Source organism: Notothenia rossii, assembly GCF_949606895.1.
Source record: "Notothenia rossii genome assembly, chromosome: 1".
Classification (NCBI taxonomy): domain Eukaryota; kingdom Metazoa; phylum Chordata; class Actinopteri; order Perciformes; family Nototheniidae; genus Notothenia; species Notothenia rossii.
The window spans coordinates 30,849,761-30,872,122 of record NC_136912.1 but is presented as its reverse complement, the minus strand read 5'-3'; the positions used below and the strand labels follow the sequence as shown (position 1 = coordinate 30,872,122).

The following is a 22,362-nucleotide window of genomic DNA, read 5'->3' as shown; positions in this document are numbered from 1 at the left end:
CGTTCTAGGAATTTCAGTGGCAAATGATCAGTTGTTTGATTCATTGATTAAAACCAGAATCAACAGTTTGTTCACAGGTTTGTATCGAGATAAATTCATCTTTTTACTTTTTGGTTATTGGACTCATAGGGTCGAAGCCTCGAGATTTTGCCTTTTGGCCGTCGTCATTTAGTATTTTTATAAACAGATGTGAGAAAAAATAGCTTTTTTGAACATTAAAGCATGAAACATAAACATTAGAAACACAAAATACTTATTGGAATCAGAAAATTAGCATAAGCAAATTTAACTTAAAAAACCTTGGCACGTTCCATTGTATAACACAGATTGACACCCGTAAGTTTCATTGTAATTTGGTTTCTTTCAAATCCATAAAACTAACCCAGGTGTCAAGAGATCTGTTTTCGTTGTTTGTTTTTTTTACTCAGATTTTATGGTTTCTTATTATCTTATTTCCATGTTAATCATCTTAGTTTAAAAACGCTAATATCAACAATGCTAACACGCTGAGGTTTAGCAGGTTCACTGTTTGCCACATTCACCATCTCAGCATATTAAGCATGCTAAGATTTGCTAATCAGTAACACAAATTACGGCTGAGACAGATGTTGATGTCATTAGTTTCAAGAAGAAGTTCAAACTTCAACTTTTAAGAAAGTCTTTCACCGTCGTCATATATTTCCATAATTTCTCTGTCAAAGCACATTAGGTCCTTTTCTTTACTCCCTGTACAGTGCTGAACTCATAAACACAGCAGCAGTTTGCCTGCAGTCAGCAGCATATGTTGCCTACTGCTATTGCGCGATGCTGTATTCTGTGAGAAAAGGGTTGAGGCTATTAAATGGGCGAGGGGAGAGTTTGCATATTTCATGTCCCAACACAAAGGATCTGTAACGTACTTCTGTGCATAAGGAAATGGCAGGGATTTAGTTTGAAGTTATATACAGGGGAGGTGAAACAATTATGGGTGCTGTGGAATCTGGTGCATTATTGAAAAGCACATTAATTACAACAATTTAAACACAGGGGGGATTAAAGCAGCCATTACTGCTGACTTGAAGTTGAAATTATTAATGGGAGACATAGGGCTGTTTTAAATCATTGTGTCGAAGCTGAGCAGAACAGTGTGCAGGATTGCGTGTGTGAATATGTTCGACCCTCCTAATGAGTTCAGAACAATTTGAGAGTTTTGCAGCAGCTGTCACACACTGTGGATCACCAATGGCATGTTTCAGTATCCCTCCCCTCTAACCCAAGCAAGTCCAACTGCTTTCTGCCAAATGAGTTTGGTTCGCAAGGCAGATGAAAGAGGGAGATAAAGAGGGAGAGGAAGAGGAGAGAGGAGTCGAGGTATGGGAGAAGGAGGAGGGAGGGGGTTGCTGGGGCTCTGAGCTTCAGCTCTGTATTGGACGTTTGAACGAGAGGGGTTGGGTCTTTTTCCATCTCTCTTACCACCTCCACTGAGAAGCAGAGAGTGAGCAGCACACAAACAGCTGCCCCCCCCCCCCCCCCCACACACAGCTAGAGGCAAAAAGAACCATGCCAGGACACGGGACGGACCCACCCATTGCTTCCAGGACCGTGAGGAACCAGCAGGATGAGGACGGCAGCAAAGAGTGAAGACATCGGAGCGGGACAGGCTAAAGGGAAGGGGATGAAGACGGAGAGACAGAGTCACACAGACTGAGCTGCAGTTTCCCCACCTGTCAGAGAAGTTTGAATGAGTGCATGCTCTCATGGCGGGACCGACCCCACAGGAGCCCTTAAAGGTGATTATTACAACACTGCATCCCTCTAATTTGTGATATTATTCTCACCTTGTCGTTTGGGGGCATTTTAGTGCATGTTTGCCTGAGGCTTTTCTTGTTAGCTTCCATTACCTTATTCAATTATTCATTTGTTCTTCAATCATTCAGTTAAAACACACATGTCTATAATGAACACAGTTAGGGCTGCAAGGAATGATTTCTTTATAAATTCATTTTGTTATTATTTCTTTGATTAATGGTCTGTAAAATGTCAGAAAATGGTTTGTCGCAAATTTGCATGAAGCTCTTTTCAGATTAATCAAAGATAAATAATCAATGTACAATGATGTGAAATAGAGAAATGTTGCTTGATAAATGACTTAGTTTATTCTATTGATTATTCAAATTGTGGCCAATTAACTAATCCTAACGCTATAAAATGACAGGGAAAAATTTGCTGTCCCAATATCACAGAGCCCAAGGGGTTGCCTCAAATTTGCTTATAATGTCCAAACAATGTTACAAAACCAAAAAAGAAGAAAATGCACACATTTTGGAAGGTGAAACTGGCAATTCACTTAATGATTTAATCTATAAAAAGCCAGAAGATATTGAACAGAAATTACCTCCCTATTTCTAAACAATGGTTCAAAACCAAAAAAAACATTTGAGGTGCTGAAATCTGCTGATATTTGCTTTTCTGCTTGATAAATGATTGTTCACACTGAGTGTGAACAATGAGTCATCAGTCAAACCTATGTAAAATGTCAGATAAAAAAAAAGCCCAAGGGGGCGTTCTCAAATTACTTGTTTTGTCCAAACATTGTTGCTAAACCCAGACATTATCACAAAATAAACCTTAACAAATAGGAAATGTACACATTGGATTGTGGCTTGATTGATAACAATTTTAAAAATGTTGCCAATTGACAAACTAATAATTGAATAATAGAAAACCAAGTCAGCTCTTAACTCAAAGCCAGCTATTTAGGGTTATTTTAACCTCTCTGATAACAGCTGGGATAACCCATTGTTGTTGTTTTTTGTAGTGAGTGAATTATTGTAACTCATTGCATCAGCTGTAAGTAGACGGACCTGTCTCAATCCGTCAGTCTCGTTCTGTATCATGAGGCTTTACCTCCCAGCAGCCGTGTGCACATCCACAAGTCAAACACGATCCTTGACTCCTCTAAATGTTATGAAGAGCTCATGGTCACAGTGGACAGCAGAGGGAATATGAGGTGCATCCAACTGACATCAGTCTGTCCGCATCATTGCCACAGTGTGGAGAAAAGTAGGAAATTAACTTGACAAACATCCTCTGACCCCTATCTTCTCCCTGAATTGCTGCTGAATTGTGTTTTTCTTTTGTGTCATAATCAGATTTTATAGAAAAGTAGTAGCTGGGGAGTCATCTTTCTGTAAAAGACTATCGCTTACACTACCAAAGTTGTTCGTTTGATTGATCGAAAACAACAAAAGAGAATATGTAATGTGCTGAGATGACAGCCCGCGAAACCGACACCGCAAATGACAGGCTAAAAATCTGTTGTAGTAAGCAAAACAGAAGTGCCTTACTGCACTTTTAAAACAGTGGAAATGAAGACTCCTCGGGCTGGATCAGGGCAATAAAGTCTGCTGCCTCATAACCCCACGACTGTCAATCCTACCTTATTAAAATCAGTATATACCATACACTTCCACACATACATGAACACTAATATAGCCTTTAATATTGCTTGTCATAAATGTTACATAAAGTGTATCCCTGCTGGCACTGAGGTAATAAAATCCCCTTTAGCTGGGGATTCGCTTCAACAGCAAAGCAGGCAGTATAAAGAAAAGCCTTTTAAAAAATATATTCCTTATATTTGGGATTTGGTGTGTATCAATTTGCCTTCAGCTGAAGAGCGCTCCACTTCACTTGTCCTCTGCCCCATGGCATAAAGTGAGATTTGTGAAGCTTGGGGCGGTTTTGCTCCAGAGCTTAGAAATTCCTCTGCAGCCTCGCTGTCAAATCAAGTGTTTCTTCACTCTGAAGAAGACATGTAGTTGTTGTTGTATTGATTGTGAATCCGAGCCTCTGATCAATGATATTGAATGAGGACATTAGCATTTAATGGCGGATCATTTGCCTTTTGTACACCACCCCCAAAAAAAACTGCCACGTCAATGTCTTCACTGCTGGTTGTTAACCTACTGTATAATAATTGAGAGTAAGAGTTGAGATCAGCAGAAATGAAATAAAGGGACAGTATAACATAAATTAAAACAAAAAATGGGTAACACTTTAAGGTACACAAATTCGCCATCAATTAGTTGTTAATTAACATGCATATTAGCAGTATATTGGCCCTTTATTAGCCATTATAAAACACTTATTAATGCCTTATTCTACATGACCGTATTCTACAAGTAATAGGCCATTAGTTGAGCGTTTTTCCTCAATAACCCTCTAATTAGTGCTTATTAATTGCGAGGCAAGTTTATTTATTTATAGGCAAGGCAAGGCAAGGCAATTGCAAGTAAGGAAGTTGTTGTACAAGAGTTTTGTTCTTAATATGCGCTGCTCAATATGGGCCTAATAAGGTACCACAAGAATAGTAATTCTCCCATAATAACACTTAACAAATATGATCTATTCTTATGTAACAACACATGAAAATGTGAACAAAAAGTGTTAATTGTGTCTAAATAACTCAAAATTAAGTATTTCTATCTAAGAATATGTTTTGGGGTATTAACAGTTCAGCTACCAATAGCAAGGTGATGACCTGTATGTTTCATATTTGCACATTTATATTTATGATAAAATTTGTACTGAAGGTTAGACAGGAAACCAGGTACAGGAAGTAGGAGAAAGTGAACTTCAACTGAATAGCATGGCAGTAGACTACTACTAATTTTCCCTATGCAACCTGAATAGTAAAAGGGTCAAGTCCGTCAGAAAGCAATGACTGTAATTGTAAGCCTTACACTTACACTGTAAGGATTAGTAACATGTATTGTATAATGTGATGACATTTGGAGATGTTTAAACTCGATGAAAAAATGTGTTAGCATTCACGCTAGCGTTAGCAATACTAGCCTTTATAGGCCTACATGCGTATTGCGCAGCTAGCATTAGCGATATTTACCTTGTTTACACTTAGCGGTCCTATGTGTTAATCTGTGTATGTTACACTTGCATGTATGAGATCATTAAGTGTCTTGTAACTTATTTTTTATAGTTTCACTCCGTTTGAATGTCAGTGGACTGCAAATAAGTCAATAGGGGCATGGCTGCTCATTCTGGCTCTCAAAAGAGTTTGGCTGGCTGTTTAATCTATTTTCACACTGAGACAGTACAATAGATGGAGAAAATAGTACACCTATTGTGCAGGGGCGGCGCCAGGGGGGAGCTAGGGGTGCTGAAGCACCCCCCAGGATTGCCAAAGCACCCCCTAAGCACCCCCAAGAAATATATATTGAAAAAAAATATATATTTTAATTGTTTTAATTAAATTAGAAAAATTATTAGGGCCGGGACTCGATTAAAAAAATTAATCTAATTAATTAGAGGCTTTGTAATTAATTAATCGAAATTAATCGCATTTTTAATCACATATAAATATTTGACCTGAGAACAGTGAGAAGCAATTTTTTTCACATGGATTTTAGTATACCATTGAATAATGACTGAATACATAAGCTTAAGCAACAAAACATTGTTTATTTTGTTCAAGGTGGTACTTAACCAAGACCAACAGAAAAGTGCAATTTTTGCCATAAAGTGTAGCAATAGCATATTTAGGAATATAGTACATTTCAGAGATTCAGGTAGCCTATAGGTAGGTAGACCTTCTGTAAACTATAACACTTTGTTTTTTAAGTAAATCACAATACTTTCAAGTACATTCAGAACATTGGAAACCCTGACTATTAGAAAACATCTCTCTGTTGCTTCAGAGGCCATAACAGACTTAGTTGATTTAAAAAATCTAATCAATTTCAGTCCAACTCTCTCAATAACCTTGGCCAAAACAATAAACAGTTCAACATAAAGTGCCAGTTGCACCAACAACGTAATAAATAGTTCAACATAAAGTGTACCATTTAAAATAAAATAAAAAAGTGCCAGTGATTGACCTCAATCCCTCCTATTTTTCCAATATCCTGATGAAAAATAAAATCTCTCTGTTGCATAGGCCACTGTTTGATCAACGCGAATTGGGTGTGGGTCCTTGTACTCCGAGTCGGGCTAACGTCCACAATAGCTTCCACGCTAGCTGTTATATGTTTTGCATTGAGATGATACTTGAGGCTTGATGTGCTGCGGTGATATGCGAATTCCTTTTTGCATAATTTGCAAACAACCGTGCTCTTATTGACGCTTCCATCTGTCCGTTTTTTAAAACAAAATGTCCCATCCACGGGGCCAACCAAAGCGGTCTCATCAGCTTCTTCGTTCATGTTTGACTATTGTTCACTGTGGTTTGTTGTTGTCTGAAGTCATGAACGTTAGTTGGTGCTCCAGTATAATCGGTACCCCTGAAACTCATCCAGTGAGAAACGTTCCGCAGTGCAAAAATAAGTGCGATTAAAATGCGTTATTTTTTGAAAAGCTCCAGCTCCGAACCGGCCGTGAAACACCGTTGGTGTGAATGAGCTTTTAGATAGAAATACCTAATTTTGAGTTATTTAGACTTAATTAACACTTTTAGTTTCATGTCTTGTTACATAAGAATAAATCATATTTGTTGAGTGTTATTATGGGAGAATTACTATTCTTGTGGTACTACTGCCTTATTAGGCTCATATTGAACAGCGCTTATTAACCTGTTAAGCAACATCTTGCAAGAAACAGCGTCTGAGGGCTTCTTAACATTTAACAAACTATGAATGTGTCATACCCACTTAACGGGAAGAAACTCAGCTACCTGACGATATGAACCACTTTTACTGAAACAAAAACACAAGTCTAACGCCGAGCCTCTGAATGAGCACTAAGCCAAAGAGTGCTAACGCACTTAGCTCATAACTCACGGTATAAATATTGTATACTTCATCGGATCTGCACAAACCATATATCATACGAAAGCTGAGATTCCACAGATTCCAATGGTATAAGTATCATCACTCCATGACCAACACTCGTGGCAGCGAAGGCGAAACAAGACAACACACAACTTAGCTTTACGTTGCCAAAACGTGTTATGGACCGAGACACAGGACGTAGGACCCAAAAGCAGGACTCGAAGACAGTTGTCCAAAAATAGAATGTTCTTTAATAACAAAACTTAAAATCGTACTTTCAAAAAATAGAAAGCAGTTAAATAGCCAAAGCTAAGTTGTACAGCAACACAAAAACTCACTTGGCAAAAGGTCTAAATCTCAAGGTAGGTATCAGGAGTAAAAAAAGGCCCAGGTTCTCACGACATGAAACATAACGAACTGACAAAGGAACAAAGAAACACCTGGGCTATATAGGTGAGGGGGATGGGCACAGGTGAAAACAATCAGGGCAGGGCCAAGCAATCTCAAGGGCGGGAAACACAAATGCAGGAAATGTGGGATCTGGAATGAGAGGAAAGATTACTTTCAAAATAAAAACAGGAAGTGGCAAGATCAAAACACAAGACTAGAGTAAAAACATAACTAAACCTAACATATCTGTCGAGTCACGACAAAACGATAAATAGGTCTTACCTTTGCTGTTTTCTGATCAAAAGTTGTGTTCAATGGCATTAAAACTCATAAAACGCAGCTAAAGGTTAATCCTTAACATATCTGTCAAGTCACAACACTTACCACCACCCCCCCCTCTTGGGACATCTCCTGACGGCCCAGGCAGATTAGGATGTTGCCTTTAGAAATCCCTGATCAACTCCTGATCCACAACGTAGCGAAAATGAATCCACATCCTATCCTCTGCTCCATAGCCTTTCCAGTCAACGAGGAACTGCCTGCCACGCCCCCTTCTTCGGACTGCCAGCAGTTTCTTGACCGTATAAACAAGGCCACAATCAACAACTCTGGGGGGTGGCGGAGGTTTGGTTGCGGGCACCAAACAACTTTCCTTGACAAGCTTGATCTTCCCAACGTTGAATGTAGGGTGGACCCGCAGGGACCTGGGGAGTCGCAGGCGTACAGAAACAGGGTTCAGAATCTTCGTTATTGGAAAGGGACCAACAAACCTGGGGGCTAATTTTCTTGAAGCGACATGGAGGGGTAGATCTTTCATGGACAACCAAACCTTCTGCCCAGGCTGGTACACTGGAGCTGGACGGCGGTGTCGGTCAGCCCCCCTTTTCATTGAAGAAGAACTCCTTAGAAGGGTTCGACGGGCAGCCGCCCAGATGTGGTGGCAACGTCTGACCAGGGCATGTGCAGAAGGGACCAAGACCTCCTTTTCAGTCTCAGCAAACACCGGTGGTTGTTAGCCAAAGACGCACTGGAAGGGAGTCAAACCTGTGGCAGAGGTAGGAAGAGAATTGTGGGCGTATTCCACCCAGATTAGATGCTTGCTCCACGATGAGGGATTCTGAGCCACCAAGCACCTCAGACATCTCTCCAACACTTGATTTAATCTCTCCGTTTGTCCGTTGGACTGGGGGTGATACCCAGAGGAGAGGCTAGCGGTGGCTCCAATAAGACTGCAGAACTCTTTCCAGAACTTGGAAACAAACTGTGGGCCCCGGTCTGACACAATATCCCTGGGAAATCCATGTATCCGGAACACATTGATCATCATAATTTCTGCCGTTTCCTTGGCCGAGGATAGCTTGGTTAATGGAATAAAATTAGTCATTTTAGAAAAATGATCTACCACTGTTAGCACAGTGGTATTACCTTGAGACACCGGGAGTCCAGTAACAAAGTCCATGGATATGTCAGATCAGGGCCGTTGAGGAATGGGCAACAGCTGCAGCAACCAAGCCTGAGACCTGGAAGAAGTTTTGCTGCGAGCACAAACAGGACAGGCATTCACATATTCACCAACATCTTTAGACATGGACGGCCACCAGAAACGCTGTTTAAGTGCGAACATGATTCCTCTAACCCCAGGATGACAAGTGAGCAAGGACGTGTGAGCCCAGTGAATGATATTGGAGCGTAAGGGCACTGTAACAAACAGCCTATTAGGCGGACACTCACTAGGTGCTGGGCTCTCAACATTTGCTTGCTGCACCTCTTTTTCTATCTGCCAAGTTACCGCTCCTACCACACGGTTCAGTGGTAGGATGGGTTCTGGTTCCTTGGCAGCAGGCTCAGGGTCAAACAGACAGGACAAGGCATCTGGCTTGGTGTTCTGGGAGCCAGGTCTAAATGACAAGGTAAAATCAAAACGACTCAAAAGAAAAAAAGTGTCCATCTAGCCTGGCGTGAATTCAGTCTCTTAGCCTTTTTTATGTATTCGATGTTCTTATGGTCCGTCCATACCAGGAAAGGCTGAGCGGCCCCCTCTAGCCAATGTCTCCACTCCTCCAAGGCTTGTTTCACTGCCAGTAGTTCAAGATTGCCGACGTCGTAGTTCCTTTCCGCTGGGGACAACTTACGGGAGAGATAAGCGCAGGGATGGAGCTTATTATCCTTTGCAGCCCGCTGAGAGAGAACTGCCCCCACAACGAGATTAGAGGCATCCACCTCTACCACGAACTGTCGAAGTGGATCTGGAATGGTGAGGATGGGAGCAGAGGTGAACACCTCCTTTAGGCCTTGAAAAGCGTTAGCAGCTTTGGAGTTCCATTCAAAAGGGACATGAGGAGAGGTAAGTACATGTAGCGAGGAAGCAATAGAACTGAAATTCCTGATGAAACATCTATAAAAATGTGCAAACCCCAGGAACTGCTGTAGTTTTTTCCTGTTAACAGGAACTGGCCACTCGGCCACGGCACTGACCTTGGCAGGGTCCATCTTTATTTGACGGCAATGATGAAACCCAGTAACGATGTGGTTTGAAAATGGAACTCGCACTTCTCTGCTTTGACATAAAGTTGGTTCTGTAGCAGGTGGTCGAGGACTTGACGGACATGCTGCTGGTGGGATATGTTGTCAGGAGAAAAAAATCTAAATGTCATCAAGATATACAAACACAAACTTATTCAGCAAGTCCCCCAACACCTCATTTATGAGGGCCTGAAACACTGCCGGTGCGTTTGTCAAGCCAAAAGGCATCACTAGTTACTCATAGTGTCCACTAGGTGTGTTAAATCCAGTCTTCCATTCGTCCCCCTCCCTGATTCTCACCAAATGATAAGCATTCCTTAAATCCAGTTTGGTGAAAATGTTGGCGTCTTGCAAAAGTTCAAAGGCGGAGGAGATGAGTGGGAGAGGGTACCTGTTTTTGATGGTGATTGCGTTCAGAGGGCTGTAGTCTATACAGGGCCGGAGTGATCCATCCTTTTTGTCGACGAAAAAGAAGCCCGCTCCCGCCGGTGACGAGGAAGGGCGAATGAGTCCAGCTTGCAATGTGTCTCAATATAATTGTTCATGGCCTCCCTTTCAGGTCTGGAAAGAGCGTAGAGGCGACCCTTGGGAATGGGGGAGCCAGGTACCAAGTTTATAGCACAGTCATTAGGCCTATGTGGTGGCAGGGCAGTGGCTCGGGCTTTACTAAAAACTTCCTTCAGGTCCTAATAGCAACTGGGCACCTTGGACTTGTCAGGGAAATCTTGCTCCTGTACTTGGATAGCCTCAGTCATTTCTGTACATGCCATCTGAACAACAGCTTGGGTCTCAATCCCTCTAGCATGGGGAGTGTTGTCACCAGTCTTATTGCCTATCAAACAGAAATGTTTGCAGTCCTCTCCCCATCCCTTAACTCTCCCAGATCTCCATTCTATGTGTGGGTTGTGCTTGACTAACCATGGGTAACCAAGAATAAGTGGATGCTGAGCAGAGTCAAATAAATGGAAAGTCATGTGTTCAGTATGTGTTGCATTTACGGTTATTTCAATGGGCATAGTACAATGGGTAACGGTGAACAATAACCGACCATCCAGAGCAGAGGCCTTTAACGGTTGCTTCAAAGGAATTACCACACAGTTCCACTTCTTGGCCAACCCCCAATCCATTAAACTTTAATCTGCACCAGAGTCTATGAGAACCCCCTGAGTTAAAACATGTCTGTCTACTTTAACTTGTACCTGTGTCAACGTACAAGGAGGGAATCCAGACGACAGTCAGCTCACCAGGGGTCCTCCTCGTCCCTGATGAGCCCGATCTTTTACTGTACAAGAAGCCACGAGGTGCCCCTGCTCCCCACAGTAAAAACACCTGCCCTCCTGAATGCGCCGAAGACGTTCCTCCGGAGTCAACTTTGCCCGACCCAACTGCATGGGATCCTCTGAGACACTAGGGAGCACTCTTCTCCCAGGAGGAGTAACGGCAGGAGGTCTCCAGGCGGGACAATGGCTTGGTGTGTCCCCTTGGTGTCGAGGCAGACGTGCCACATTCTTGAACCTTTCTTTTTGTCTTTTGGCCAGTCTATTGTCTATTCGAACTGCCAGTGCAATGACAGAATCCAAGTCTTCTGGGAGGTCTAAAGGTATTAACTGGTCTTTAATGGAATCCGAAAGACCAGACAAAAAGGCGTCGAGCAGTGCTGACGAATTCCAGCCACTATCTGCTGCAAGGGTCATGAACTCAATGGCATAGTCCGATACTCTGCGCTGGCTCTGCTTAATCTGCATCAGTGCTCTGGCTGCCTTCCTTCCAGGAGCCGTGCGATTAAACACCTTGGTGAGAGTGTCTGTAAATACATCCAGGGAATTACAGGCAGGTGAATCTCTCGCCCATTCGGACACCAGGGCTATATATAGATGAGGGGGATGGGCACAGGTGAAAACAATGAGGGCAGGGCCAAGCAATCTCAAGGGCGGGAAACACACAAAGGCAGGAAATGTGGGATCTGGAATGAGAGGAAAGATTACTTTCAAAATAAAAACAGGAAGTGGCAAGATCAAAACACGAGTTTTACAAGAGTAAAAACATAACTAAACCTAACATATCTGTCGAGTCACAACAAAACGGCAAATACGTCTTACCTTTGCTGTTTTCTGATCAAAAGTTGTGTTCAATGGCATTAAAACTCATAAAACGCAGCTAAAGGTTAATCCAATGTCTGTGTGTCACTTTGAAATTATTACTGATAATCCATCATCATATTTATGGAAATAATCATATTTTTCATATAGAGTGTGACAGAGCTTCCGGTTTTGGGCAAACTGCGTGCGCATCACTCTCAATCCTCAATGGTAATGTTTAGATGGATTTAGGAACTTCCCCTCTATTTCTTTTGGCTCTATCGGTTAAAAAGAGGTGTCAATCACCAAAATCGACCAATGGGTTCCAGAGAAATGGCAAATACACATACATATAAGTAATGGGTTTTATTTGGACGGAAACAAAAATGTACTAGAATTTTTACTATGTTCAATCTGAAACCTGCAAAACAGGCTCAGGGCTTAACAGGTTGAGACCAAAACTATACAACAACTTCCTTACTTGCAATAAATAAGTACTAATTAGAGGGTTATTGAGGAAAAACTCTCAACTTACGGCCTATTACTATGGAGCTATTTCAGGGTCATAAGTTTTGATCATTCAAAAAAATGTATTTGAAAGTTCCAGTTTTTATCCTGAACTTTGAAAAATACAATGATGTATTAAACCAAAAATAAGTATTTTAAATAATTGTTCAGGTTGAATATATATTAAAATATTTATTTTCATATCTCACTTTTACGGTGGCCCTGAGAGGCCAGGGTGCTGCAAATAAAAGAACGCTGCAAATAAAAAAAACGCTGCAAATAAAAAAAACGCTGCAAATAAAAAACGCCGCGATGCAAATAAAAAAGCCACAACGGAAGTGAATTACCGGGGACTATTATTGCTGATGCACATACGACGGAAGTTAATTACCGGGGACTATTATTGCTGATGCACATGCGTTTTTTTTATGCGAGAGAAGAAGAAGGCTGGGGGATCTCCGGGAAACATCTCATGGGTAAGTTTATAATGTTAAAGTTACACAGGATGTAGATAATATCTGTCGCTGCCGTATTTATGACTTTAAATGACGTTATTTTGTGTGTGGGAGCAGATTATGTGTGTAGTGTATAATGTTAGTAGAACATAGCTTTGATCAAAACTGCAGAAAGCTATTTTCAAGTTGTTTGCTTGTCTGTAAAAACTGTTTGATTCTGCTCGATTTATCCGTGCAGCTTGAACCGTTTTAAATCTAGACCACACACACACACACACACACACACACACACACACACACACACACACACACACACACACACACTCACAGACTCACAGTATTCTTGCGTGTTTAACTGCCTGAAACTTGTCTTGCCCTTGTCAGTGGGGAATGTCGTGATTAAGACACACTTGCAATCCATTCTGGGAGATTCCTTGTATTAAGCCAGCGTTGAAAGTAGTACTGATTAGTCTTTCCAAATGTGTTAGTGTTATTTAAAAACTAGTGCAGTGCCCGTTCGGGGCATGGCCGTTCAAAGCTTGTGCCTGTACTAAGCGGACCGATTGTTTGGCTCCCATAATTGCTGCTTGCAATGTTGTCCGGGGGGCGTACCGGAGCGCGTAGATTCGTCAAAAATAAAGGTTTAGAAAAATGAATCCCAAAAAATTCTAAATGAAGGATGCAAATCATCATGCAATCCGCAAGCCATATCCGAAAGCTTAGGTCGATCTGACAAACAGTCAGAGAGATATGCGAGCCACAGACACACACACAGACACACACACACGGACATTTCTTGCTTTATATATAGATAGATAGATAGATAGAAAGATGTTCATGCAATTGAAGCGCAAAGCAACCTAATGATACTTTATTTGTTTTCTTGCAGGTCATAATGTATTGTCCTTTTTGTGGACAGCAGCAGGACTCTAAATCAGCCTTTTGCTGTTCATGTGGCAAGGACCTCAAATTCCTGTGTGATGTTGATAAAACAGGCACAAGTGGAGGTAATTTTTATTTTTTTATTTTTTGAATTAGGCTTAGGCAATGTACACTCTATATCTTATGAGTATGGGTGAGAACACTCTATGTCTCTCTGTTCTTTGTCATTGACGATTGATTGGACTCTTATTTCAAGCAGAGGCTACAGGAAAAAGCACACTGGAGTTATTCCGGACTTTCCGGAGTGTAAAAGAGAAGGAGAGACGAGCAGGTCTTAAGAAAAAAAAAACACCATCAAAAGACAACCTGAAGGTTGTGAAGGTACATTTTTTTGCTGAGATAGACTAATAATTTGCCGACAGTCCATTCTGTCATGTATTTATAGTGTCACTGAACTAGTTAACAGTCGCCTATTTCGTTGTTTCTCTGTAGATTTCAGTAGGCCTTATGAGGCTGAAAGATGGTGTACTGAAGACTGTAAGAGGAACAGTACTTCCCCTTTTGATGCGACCAGAGTCGGATGCGGACGAATTGCAGAGAGCTGCTGAGCAAAAAATGAAGACCTTCGACAGAAATTTACATGGTGGTCCCTACGTACTGCTCTACCCTGACGGTACAAAGATAACTAATATACCAGGAACAGAAGTACCCTTCACTCTAAACGAGTACAAAGAGGTAGTGGGGAAGGCCTACCAACGTATCACACTGTACATTTGTACAGCTGAAGATTTCTTTACATCTTGTAAGTAATTGTGAAATTAATTACCAACCAAGAAGAGCTTTTTAAATTGATTTGTTTGTCAAGGAAAGCACTCTGTTGTTCTGAGTAGTCTAAAATCCTCTTATACCTGTTCTTGTATTTCACAGCTCAGGAAACCAGCTCTGAATCCAACTCATCGGATTCAGAGGTGATCATCATGAGTCCAACTTCTGCAGAATTCAATGCAGCTGATACATTAGTGAGTACTACATTTGTTGTATCTTAGATCGCTTATATTGTAAATTCTATCTGGAAGTGAAAATGTTTCTAGATTTCACATAGACGGCATATTTTTACGATGAAACATGTCCCAAAATAGCATTTTAAATTGCGGTAAATGTTGCAGCGTCCTGGCTTACACATATTATACAAACTTAAGAAAACAACTTTATTTAGTGCAGATCCCTGCAAAATCACACCATAATAATGTGTATGTTTTTCACTGAAAGTAATAATGTAAGAAGGATCATTCCCCCTGGCGCAAATCACATACACTTTCTGTTAGAATAATAGAATTCAATATTTATGTTCAAATGTGTTAAGCTCTAGTTCTGTCAAATTTGAAGTGTCACACTGATATATTGTTTTTTACTTCCAGGTATGGGAACCTGCAGAGTCAGGCAGTGATTCAGCAGCTCCGGTAATTGTGGCTCCAAAACATTGTCTTTTGTTCACATTTAGCCTTGTCTGGAAATATTGTCACACAATTAATGTCTTAAACTACATGAAATAACGTGTCACACTGACCCAGAGATCCACGTTTGTGTACATTAGAATAGTCTTTTCTTTCTAAATCAGCCTTCAGATAGCCATGATTTAAAATACTTCAACTTACCTGTCCTATCCCTGTTATGGTTTGTGATTCAGGTCTTATTTTCTGACTCACAAGAGGGCCCAGGAACATCAGGAGGTGTGCTGGAAACTGCGTGCTATAGGTATTATACTTTCCTTTCTACAATTCAAGTATGTTTTATATGAAAACATCAACAATGTAAACTTGTGTATGTCAATTTCTCAGCAAATATACTCAGCTGTATGCGCCCATTGTAATAGAGGATAAGGATGACTCAGACAGTGTTGAGTGCAGTCATGACATTCCAGAGGATACAAAGTAAGAGAAAAGTTACCCTTACTTCAACTGTGGTTGTTATTTTTCCTGATCAAAAATGTGTGCTATGGTGTACCATTTAACATGGTCATAATTTATCTGATGACAGGGTGGACCAGCAATCACTTTCTGAGATAACTGCAAACCTGGCCCTAGAGATTGACCATCGAGCTGTCAGCAGATTTAACATCTGTCGCTCGAACATCTGGGATGGAGCAGTCAGAGGATTCAAAAGGGCAACATTCTCAGAAAAGAAAGACATCCTGGTGAAATTCTCTGACGATGAAGGGAGGTTTGAGGAAGGTCTCGATACAGGTGGCCCCAAGAGAGAATTCCTCTCCCTTCTCATGACAGAGCTGAACAAACGGCCCATATTTGATGGACCTGTGGAGAGCCGCTACCTGGTCTACAATTCAACAGGTTCTGTTTTGTGTATAATGTTTTAAAAGAACCCATATTTCAACCTTGCAGTGTTTTCAAATATAGAAACTGATTTAATATTTCTTTATTCTGCATTATCTTGGACAGCTATCAGAGAGGATGAGTATTATTTAGCAGGGAAGATGATTGCTGTGTCCATTGTGCATGGTGGACCAGGTCCTAATTTTCTGTCAGAGGATCTGGTCAGCTACATCTCAGGGCAGAGCAGTTTCAAGGCATCTGTCGGAGACATTACAGATGAGGAGATAGGGAAAGTCCTACAAGAGGTATGAGAAGGGTGTGAAATTCTAGAATAGGTAAAGAGAGAGTTTTGTCCACTTAAACCATTCTTTCAAGATATACTTCTGGCATTACCATTTTTTATAATTACGTGTCATATTTGAAATGTGTGGGACTCTGTTATCTCTTCTTTTAGATTCAGAATTCACCCTCAGTGGAGATCCTTCAGGACTTGATGATACGGAACAGTGCCATGTTGCAGACTGCTGGGTGCTTCAGACATGTCAGGTCATGTGAAGAAAAAAGAATGATAGCAGAGGATTACCTGAAGTGGTACATAATCCACAGGAACAACACTGCAATCGAAAGGTAGGTTTTTGTATTTCATTGTTATTGCTAAAATAATTATGAAAAACGTGTTGCTGTTGTCCCATTTTCTTGCTTACTTACTTCTACATGATGCACATGTATCTTTGCATGCATCTTTTAATTGTATTTTAGTTCCAAGGCTGGACTTGAAAGTTTGCAGTTTCTGACAGCTCTGCAGCAGCATCCGACGGTCCTGACCTCTGCTCTCTGTCATGCCGATGTGAAGCTGTCTGCTGCAGAGATGGAAAATCTGTTCCAGCCTGAATTTAGTCAACAGGGAAGCAACAGAAGGGCTCAGGAAGAGAAAGCTATGAGTTACTGGGCAGATTATCTTCTCGATTGTGAAGGTTAGTCAATTTGCTCTTGTCTGATTTTTATACACACAGATTATAAAGAGTTCCGGTGTTGATGTAGATAGTATTTACTGTCAATTGATTCCAATGTTCTCTACTTTTTAGAAAATGACAGCTCAGTGACCTTGGAGGAGGTGTTAATGTTCGCTACAGGTGTGCCATGTGTGCCTCCTGCTGGTATGAGTCCTCTGCCACGCCTTCAGTTCCTATGTTCTACAACGTCAACATTCCCAATGACAAATACCTGTGCCAACATTTTAAAGCTTCCTCTTTTGGACACTTATGGTGCCTTCAAAGCCAACATGAACTTTGGCATTAATAATTCCCCCGGCTTTGGGTGCCTTTAAACAATTAAATAACTTGTGGTAAAAGTTAATGTTCCCACACACAGTAGCTACACAGTCCGTTGTTTTCATGTTGCGATCTGTCAGACCAAAATGTTGTGACGTAAGAGAGATGTGAGTATTTTTCATGGCAGATTTGTCCTATTTCATATCTAACATGTGAACAACACCACACATTTGTATTGTATTGTTATTGTATTCTCGTTAGGTAGGTAAGGTAGACCGTGGTTAAATCAAGAGTTCAGAACATGTGTTAAGATGTTTTACAAATATTTACATAAACAGTAAATAAAGACTGCAAAAGGCACCTTGTTGTGCAAATGTTGTTTTGCCCATTTTATCAACATGTTTTTACATGGACTTTGTGAAAGAGTAAAGCTGAATGACTCTTCATTAAATGGTTTAAAAGTGTTTCATTTTAACGTAAGGACTTGTTTTTCTACGTATAGCATATGTTACACACTCGCTACAAAGATGACACAGCTGTAGCTGGTTCACAAGATTTTATTCTCAGATCCACTGTGAAAACAGAAATAACAGTAGCATATGTGACTGATGCAATGAATGAATGTTATTGATGATTCATCAATTTGTTATGGGCTGTGTCTGAAATCACTCAATACTCCCTATATAAGGAGTAGGGAGTAGTGAATGAGTGATTTCGGACACGCCTTGGTCTTTAAAATGTCAGAAAGTGAAGCCTCACAGAGAACAAATTAATCCAGCAAATATTCACATTTTAGAGGCTGGAACCTGCTTATATTCAAAATTAAAATCAATTACCAAAATATTAGGTGTATAATCTTCTGACGATCGACCATTCAACTGATAACACGGATGTAACACTAAACATGTTTTACAAAATACATGAATATGCTGTATGTTTATTTAAACAAAGAAAGGTTTCAGTCTAATGACTTATGCAAAGATACAAGCTGAATATTTCACTGGACTTATCTACTCAGAATTGCAGCATTCTAAATAATATTCAACCTACATTGGAAACTTGTACACACAAAAAAGGTTCTGGGGGGCTGGTGGGGCAATGTATTGTACACTCCAGACATGTTTTTCATGGAAATGTAATTCTGAACAGCAGCTGTCCAGTTCACTGGTGGAGCCAACCCACTCCGTCTTTGCAAGTCCACAAAATGCATCTCCAGATTCTCATCACCACACAAATTGTACTGGGATGATGCTTGCATGATGCCATCAAAGTGGTGTAGGGCTTCCCAGGACACTGGAAATCCACACTCCCTTCCGCCAAACCTATGACCAGTCATAAATTGAAACATGAGTCAAGTGATTACAAATGGATCATTTAACCCCCCAAACATGCTAGATAAGCATTATAACTAAAACTCCATTGAGTCAGTTCTTCGTTAATTAAATCCTAAACAAAGAGCTTTGACTTGAGAAATTAATCTCAGGTTGACAGCAGCTCTTTCAGTCAAATATGGTCATTCTACTCACTTTCTAACACAAGGTACTTTTTGGAATTGAGTAAGATAAATCGACAGAATAGCTTTGGATATCTTCTGATTTAGGTTTTGTGTTGGAATCCATTTTTAGTCGTTTAAGACTTGAAATCATTTTGAAATAATGAGTTTTCAGACTAAATGAATCACGTTATTTATCAAGTGACAAACTTGTCATATTGGGCTGATACACCAAATTATATGAAGTCAGATATATTTTAAAGTAATATTACCAAACAATTTGAATACAAACCTGTGAGGCAGGTGGTACATGGCATCAGGTTTACCTGATGGACACTGAGACAGGCGAACAGGTCTGATGGTGTGGTTGTTCCACAGCTGTCTGTACTCATCGAGGTCTTTTTGGAAGATGCCCAAAAACACATATCGCAGCAGACACTTGTGCTCATGGCTCCCATTGAAGAGGTGCCTCTCTCTAAGGTCACTGAAGAGCTCGATCCAGAACTGAGTCCTAATGGTGGAATTCAAAACCCCCGAAGAGGCTAAAACTCTTATACGTTTTCTCTGGAGTTTAAATAAATTCTAATTGATCAGTAAAGTCTATGACCATTATTCGGAGGGAAATGCTACATTATATATTTTAGAAACCTGAAGGCATTTATAGATTTGTATGCAAGTATTATCCAAAAAACGCAATACCTCAGATCAGTGGTTCTCAACCTTTTCACACCAAGTACCACCTGAGAAAATAGTTGGCTCTCCAAGTACCACCATATGACCAATGTTAAAATACAGTCTATGCACAGTTCATGCAGGACTCTGAGGCAAATGTATTCATAATAATATTATTTATTGTGCTTGCTTACACACACACACACACACACACACACACACACACACACACATTATTGGACCTGACCTTAAAAGGCTATACCTTTGCTTTCTGAAGAAAGACCACCAACTCTCGATGCGCTGGTTTGCAGTTGAGGTACCATACATGTGACTGAGGGCTCCTGCAAAATCATCTGTGTGTTGAGATCGTAATGTGCAGTTAATGGCTGCCATAGTGCCGTTTTCAGTTCCACAGTCAGTGCGAAGGCGGGCTGGAAGTAGTCCAAACTCCGATACACACTGCAGGTAGTACTGCGCAATGATGCCCGGATCGTTGTTAGTGCTGCCACTCCTGAGCCACATAACTTTCCTTGAAAAGCCGTCGATGCAGCCACTGATGGCAATACCAAAGGGTTTAAGTTTATCATATCCATCAGCGTGCCACACTTGGTTTGGTCCTGCTGTGACGTATCCCCTTCGGACAAACCTTCGCCTGGAACGAAGTTGAACACCAGATGGATCTAGTCTGGAAATCGTCTGTCTAACATCCTCCCTTTTTACTGTCAGGTGATACTTTTGTTGCAATGTCTGCCACATAGCTCTGTAACCCAACAGCCGACCCGAGCCTCTCAGTTCATGTGCAACAGTTTGGTGTACAGTGCCAATGGGAGTGTAGTCTGTCCTTCTTGTTAAGCCAGCGTTCTGTAGCCTCCTCTTTAAGGTCCTCAGACTAAGAAAAATGTTGTGTCTTTTTTCTAGAAAATCAAGTATCACTTCATAAGCGTGTCCCTCCGTGAAGTACTTGTGGATGAGGCCTGCCTTGATTCCTTCATTAGATGCTGTGACTGAAGGGAAAAGACAACAGTGTCATTAGGAATGAAACTTAATAACAAAAAACCTATTAAGAAAAAAATGAAAATGTATCAGTAATGAGGAAAATACCTGAAATGTTTGATGCATAAGTGTATGTTTTCAGTATGTTCAATGCGTGAACAATTCCAGACATGAGGAGCAAAAAAGAAGAGAAATAAACAGGCAAAGGACAACATATTGGGATACTTACATAATTGGTAAGGATAAAAATACATATCAATCTAGAGGTAGCAAACAAAAAGGTACCCTTTTAATGCCTGTATTTGTGCATAAACGCATCAGAAGGCTCAACCCTCAGCACATGAAGGAGCACATAATTGGTCAACTTTGGTATTTCACCTGATTTTTTTACTTGTTGGCATTTTTTTTTATCAGTAGTTCTAAATCATGTTGAAATTGCCATGACTGACAATAATATGTGTATAGCATATATTAAAATGGCAACAAATCATATACAAATAAGACATTATCACTGTACTGGTGAAATTCTTGACTTTTAAGGAGGAGCTTACCATATTCGAGAAAGGGAGCCAAACATTCAATGTTGCTGCCACAGGAGCCGCAAAACCTCCCAAAACACCCAGCAGTCCCACAATATGGACAATACATTGCCTGTGGAAAAAGAGCAATGTGAATGTTATTCATTTGCAATTAAGTAACAGCTACTTGGTAAGCTATTGCAGCAGGTAATGTTACCTGCAAACAGCTGACACTAATTTAACAGCAGATATCAGCTGCAATCACTTAATATCTGAACCATGCATCTACAATGTCAAAATACATTAAAAAAAAAAAAGAAAGATTTAAAGCCAGTACACTTCTCAAAGGAAGCACGTCTTGGATAGGATAGAGACCCTTCTCTATCTCTAAGCAGGATAAGAGACCCTCATTTATCTCTAGACAGGCACATTTAGATGACATGTTGATGGAGTCAAGATTGACTACAGGATGTTAGTGAAGATCTATACTTGTATGTATTCAATATAGGGCTGGGCAACGATTATAACGCGTTAACTTGCCCAGCCCTAATTCAGTAAAAGTTGTTCCTTCAGAGCATGTTGAGGAGAGGACCCGAGCTCGTCTGTTGAATAAAGGCATATTCAACTTACTTTGTGTGTCTTAGCATCATCTTTAAGTCCCGGTCGGCTCAGATCCGTTTGTTTAGAAAACAGCTAACGTTAGCAGATAAAAGTAGCTATGTTCTACTAACATTATACACTACACACATAATCTGCTCCCACACACAAAATAACGTCATTTAAAGTCATAAATACGGCAGCGACAGATATTATCTACATCCTGTGTAACTTTAACATTATAAACTTACCCATGAGATGTTTCCCGGAGATCCCCCAGCCTTCTTCTTCTCTCGCATAAAAAAAACGCATGTGCATCAGCAATAATAGTCCCCGGTAATTAACTTCCGTCGTATGTGCATCAGCAATAATAGTCCCCGGTAATTCCCTTCCGTTGTGGCTTTTTTATTTGCATCGCGGCGTTTTTTATTTGCAGCGTTTTTTTTATTTGCAGCGTTTTTTTTATTTGCAGCGTTCTTTTATTTGCAGCACCCTGGCCTCTCAGGGCCACCGTACACTTTTATACATATTTTTATACCTTATTTTTTTCAGTTGCAGATTTTACGTTTTCAGATTCAAAACAATAATTTTTTCAGTATCAAATCTTGTTTTTTTTAGATTTCACAATGCTTTTCTACGGAGCCCTGGAGGGTTCATAGATAGAAAAATAAATAAAACGTGGCCACGTTTTACTTTCTCGTTCGCACGAGATACCTTCTCATGCGATCGCTTTAGTAACTCGTGCTCATGAGTTAATAAAGCGTGCGCACGAGTTAATAAAGCGTGTGCACAAGTTAATAAAGCGTGGCCTTGTTGTGTGTGTGTGTGTGTGTGTGTGTGTGTGTGTGTGTGTGTGTGTGTGTGTGTGTGTGTGTGTGTGTGAGCATTTG

The 22,362-nt window shown here is 40.6% G+C and overlaps 3 protein-coding genes across 10 annotated transcripts in view; 2 read left to right on the top strand and 1 right to left on the bottom strand.

Moving 5' to 3' along the window:
- The first annotated feature begins 1,455 nt into the window (after nucleotides 1-1,455).
- Nucleotides 1,456-22,362, top strand: part of pld5 (phospholipase D family member 5) — a 33,356-nt gene continuing 12,449 nt past the window's right edge. Inside the window, exon 1 of the mRNA XM_079667600.1 lies at nucleotides 1,456-1,769. Coding sequence (XP_079523726.1) covers nucleotides 1,737-1,769 — 33 coding nt within the window. The 5' untranslated portion in view covers nucleotides 1,456-1,736. The remainder of the gene's footprint in view (nucleotides 1,770-22,362) is intronic.
- On the top strand, nucleotides 12,493-17,560 carry LOC307030991 (uncharacterized protein). 5 transcript variants are annotated; one of them, XM_079667661.1, is made up of 11 exons: nucleotides 12,499-12,738; nucleotides 13,607-13,724; nucleotides 13,856-13,971; nucleotides 14,092-14,401; nucleotides 14,527-14,618; nucleotides 15,018-15,059; nucleotides 15,287-15,354; nucleotides 15,438-15,530; nucleotides 15,637-15,947; nucleotides 16,384-16,903; nucleotides 17,015-17,560. In XM_079667661.1, exons 1-10 carry the CDS (start codon nucleotides 12,691-12,693, stop codon nucleotides 16,482-16,484), a joined length of 1,299 nt encoding a protein of 432 aa, XP_079523787.1. In that variant the 5' UTR covers nucleotides 12,499-12,690; the 3' UTR covers nucleotides 16,485-16,903; nucleotides 17,015-17,560. The 5 variants fall into 5 exon arrangements, with proteins under 5 accessions (XP_079523789.1, XP_079523787.1, XP_079523785.1 ...); XM_079667659.1 differs by having other exon boundaries at nucleotides 12,501-12,738; nucleotides 13,856-13,980; XM_079667660.1 differs by having other exon boundaries at nucleotides 12,507-12,738; nucleotides 13,859-13,980.
- On the bottom strand, nucleotides 18,106-21,786 carry LOC307030969 (uncharacterized protein). Of its 4 annotated transcripts, none has more exons than XM_079667625.1 (5): nucleotides 21,724-21,786; nucleotides 20,909-21,008; nucleotides 19,627-20,368; nucleotides 18,985-19,203; nucleotides 18,106-18,522 (listed from the first exon to the last, which is right to left on the bottom strand). In XM_079667625.1, exons 1-5 carry the CDS (start codon nucleotides 21,769-21,771, stop codon nucleotides 18,231-18,233), a joined length of 1,401 nt encoding a protein of 466 aa, XP_079523751.1. In that variant the 5' UTR covers nucleotides 21,772-21,786; the 3' UTR covers nucleotides 18,106-18,230. The 4 variants fall into 4 exon arrangements, with proteins under 4 accessions (XP_079523751.1, XP_079523753.1, XP_079523754.1 ...); XM_079667627.1 differs by having other exon boundaries at nucleotides 19,019-19,203; XM_079667628.1 differs by lacking the exon at nucleotides 18,985-19,203.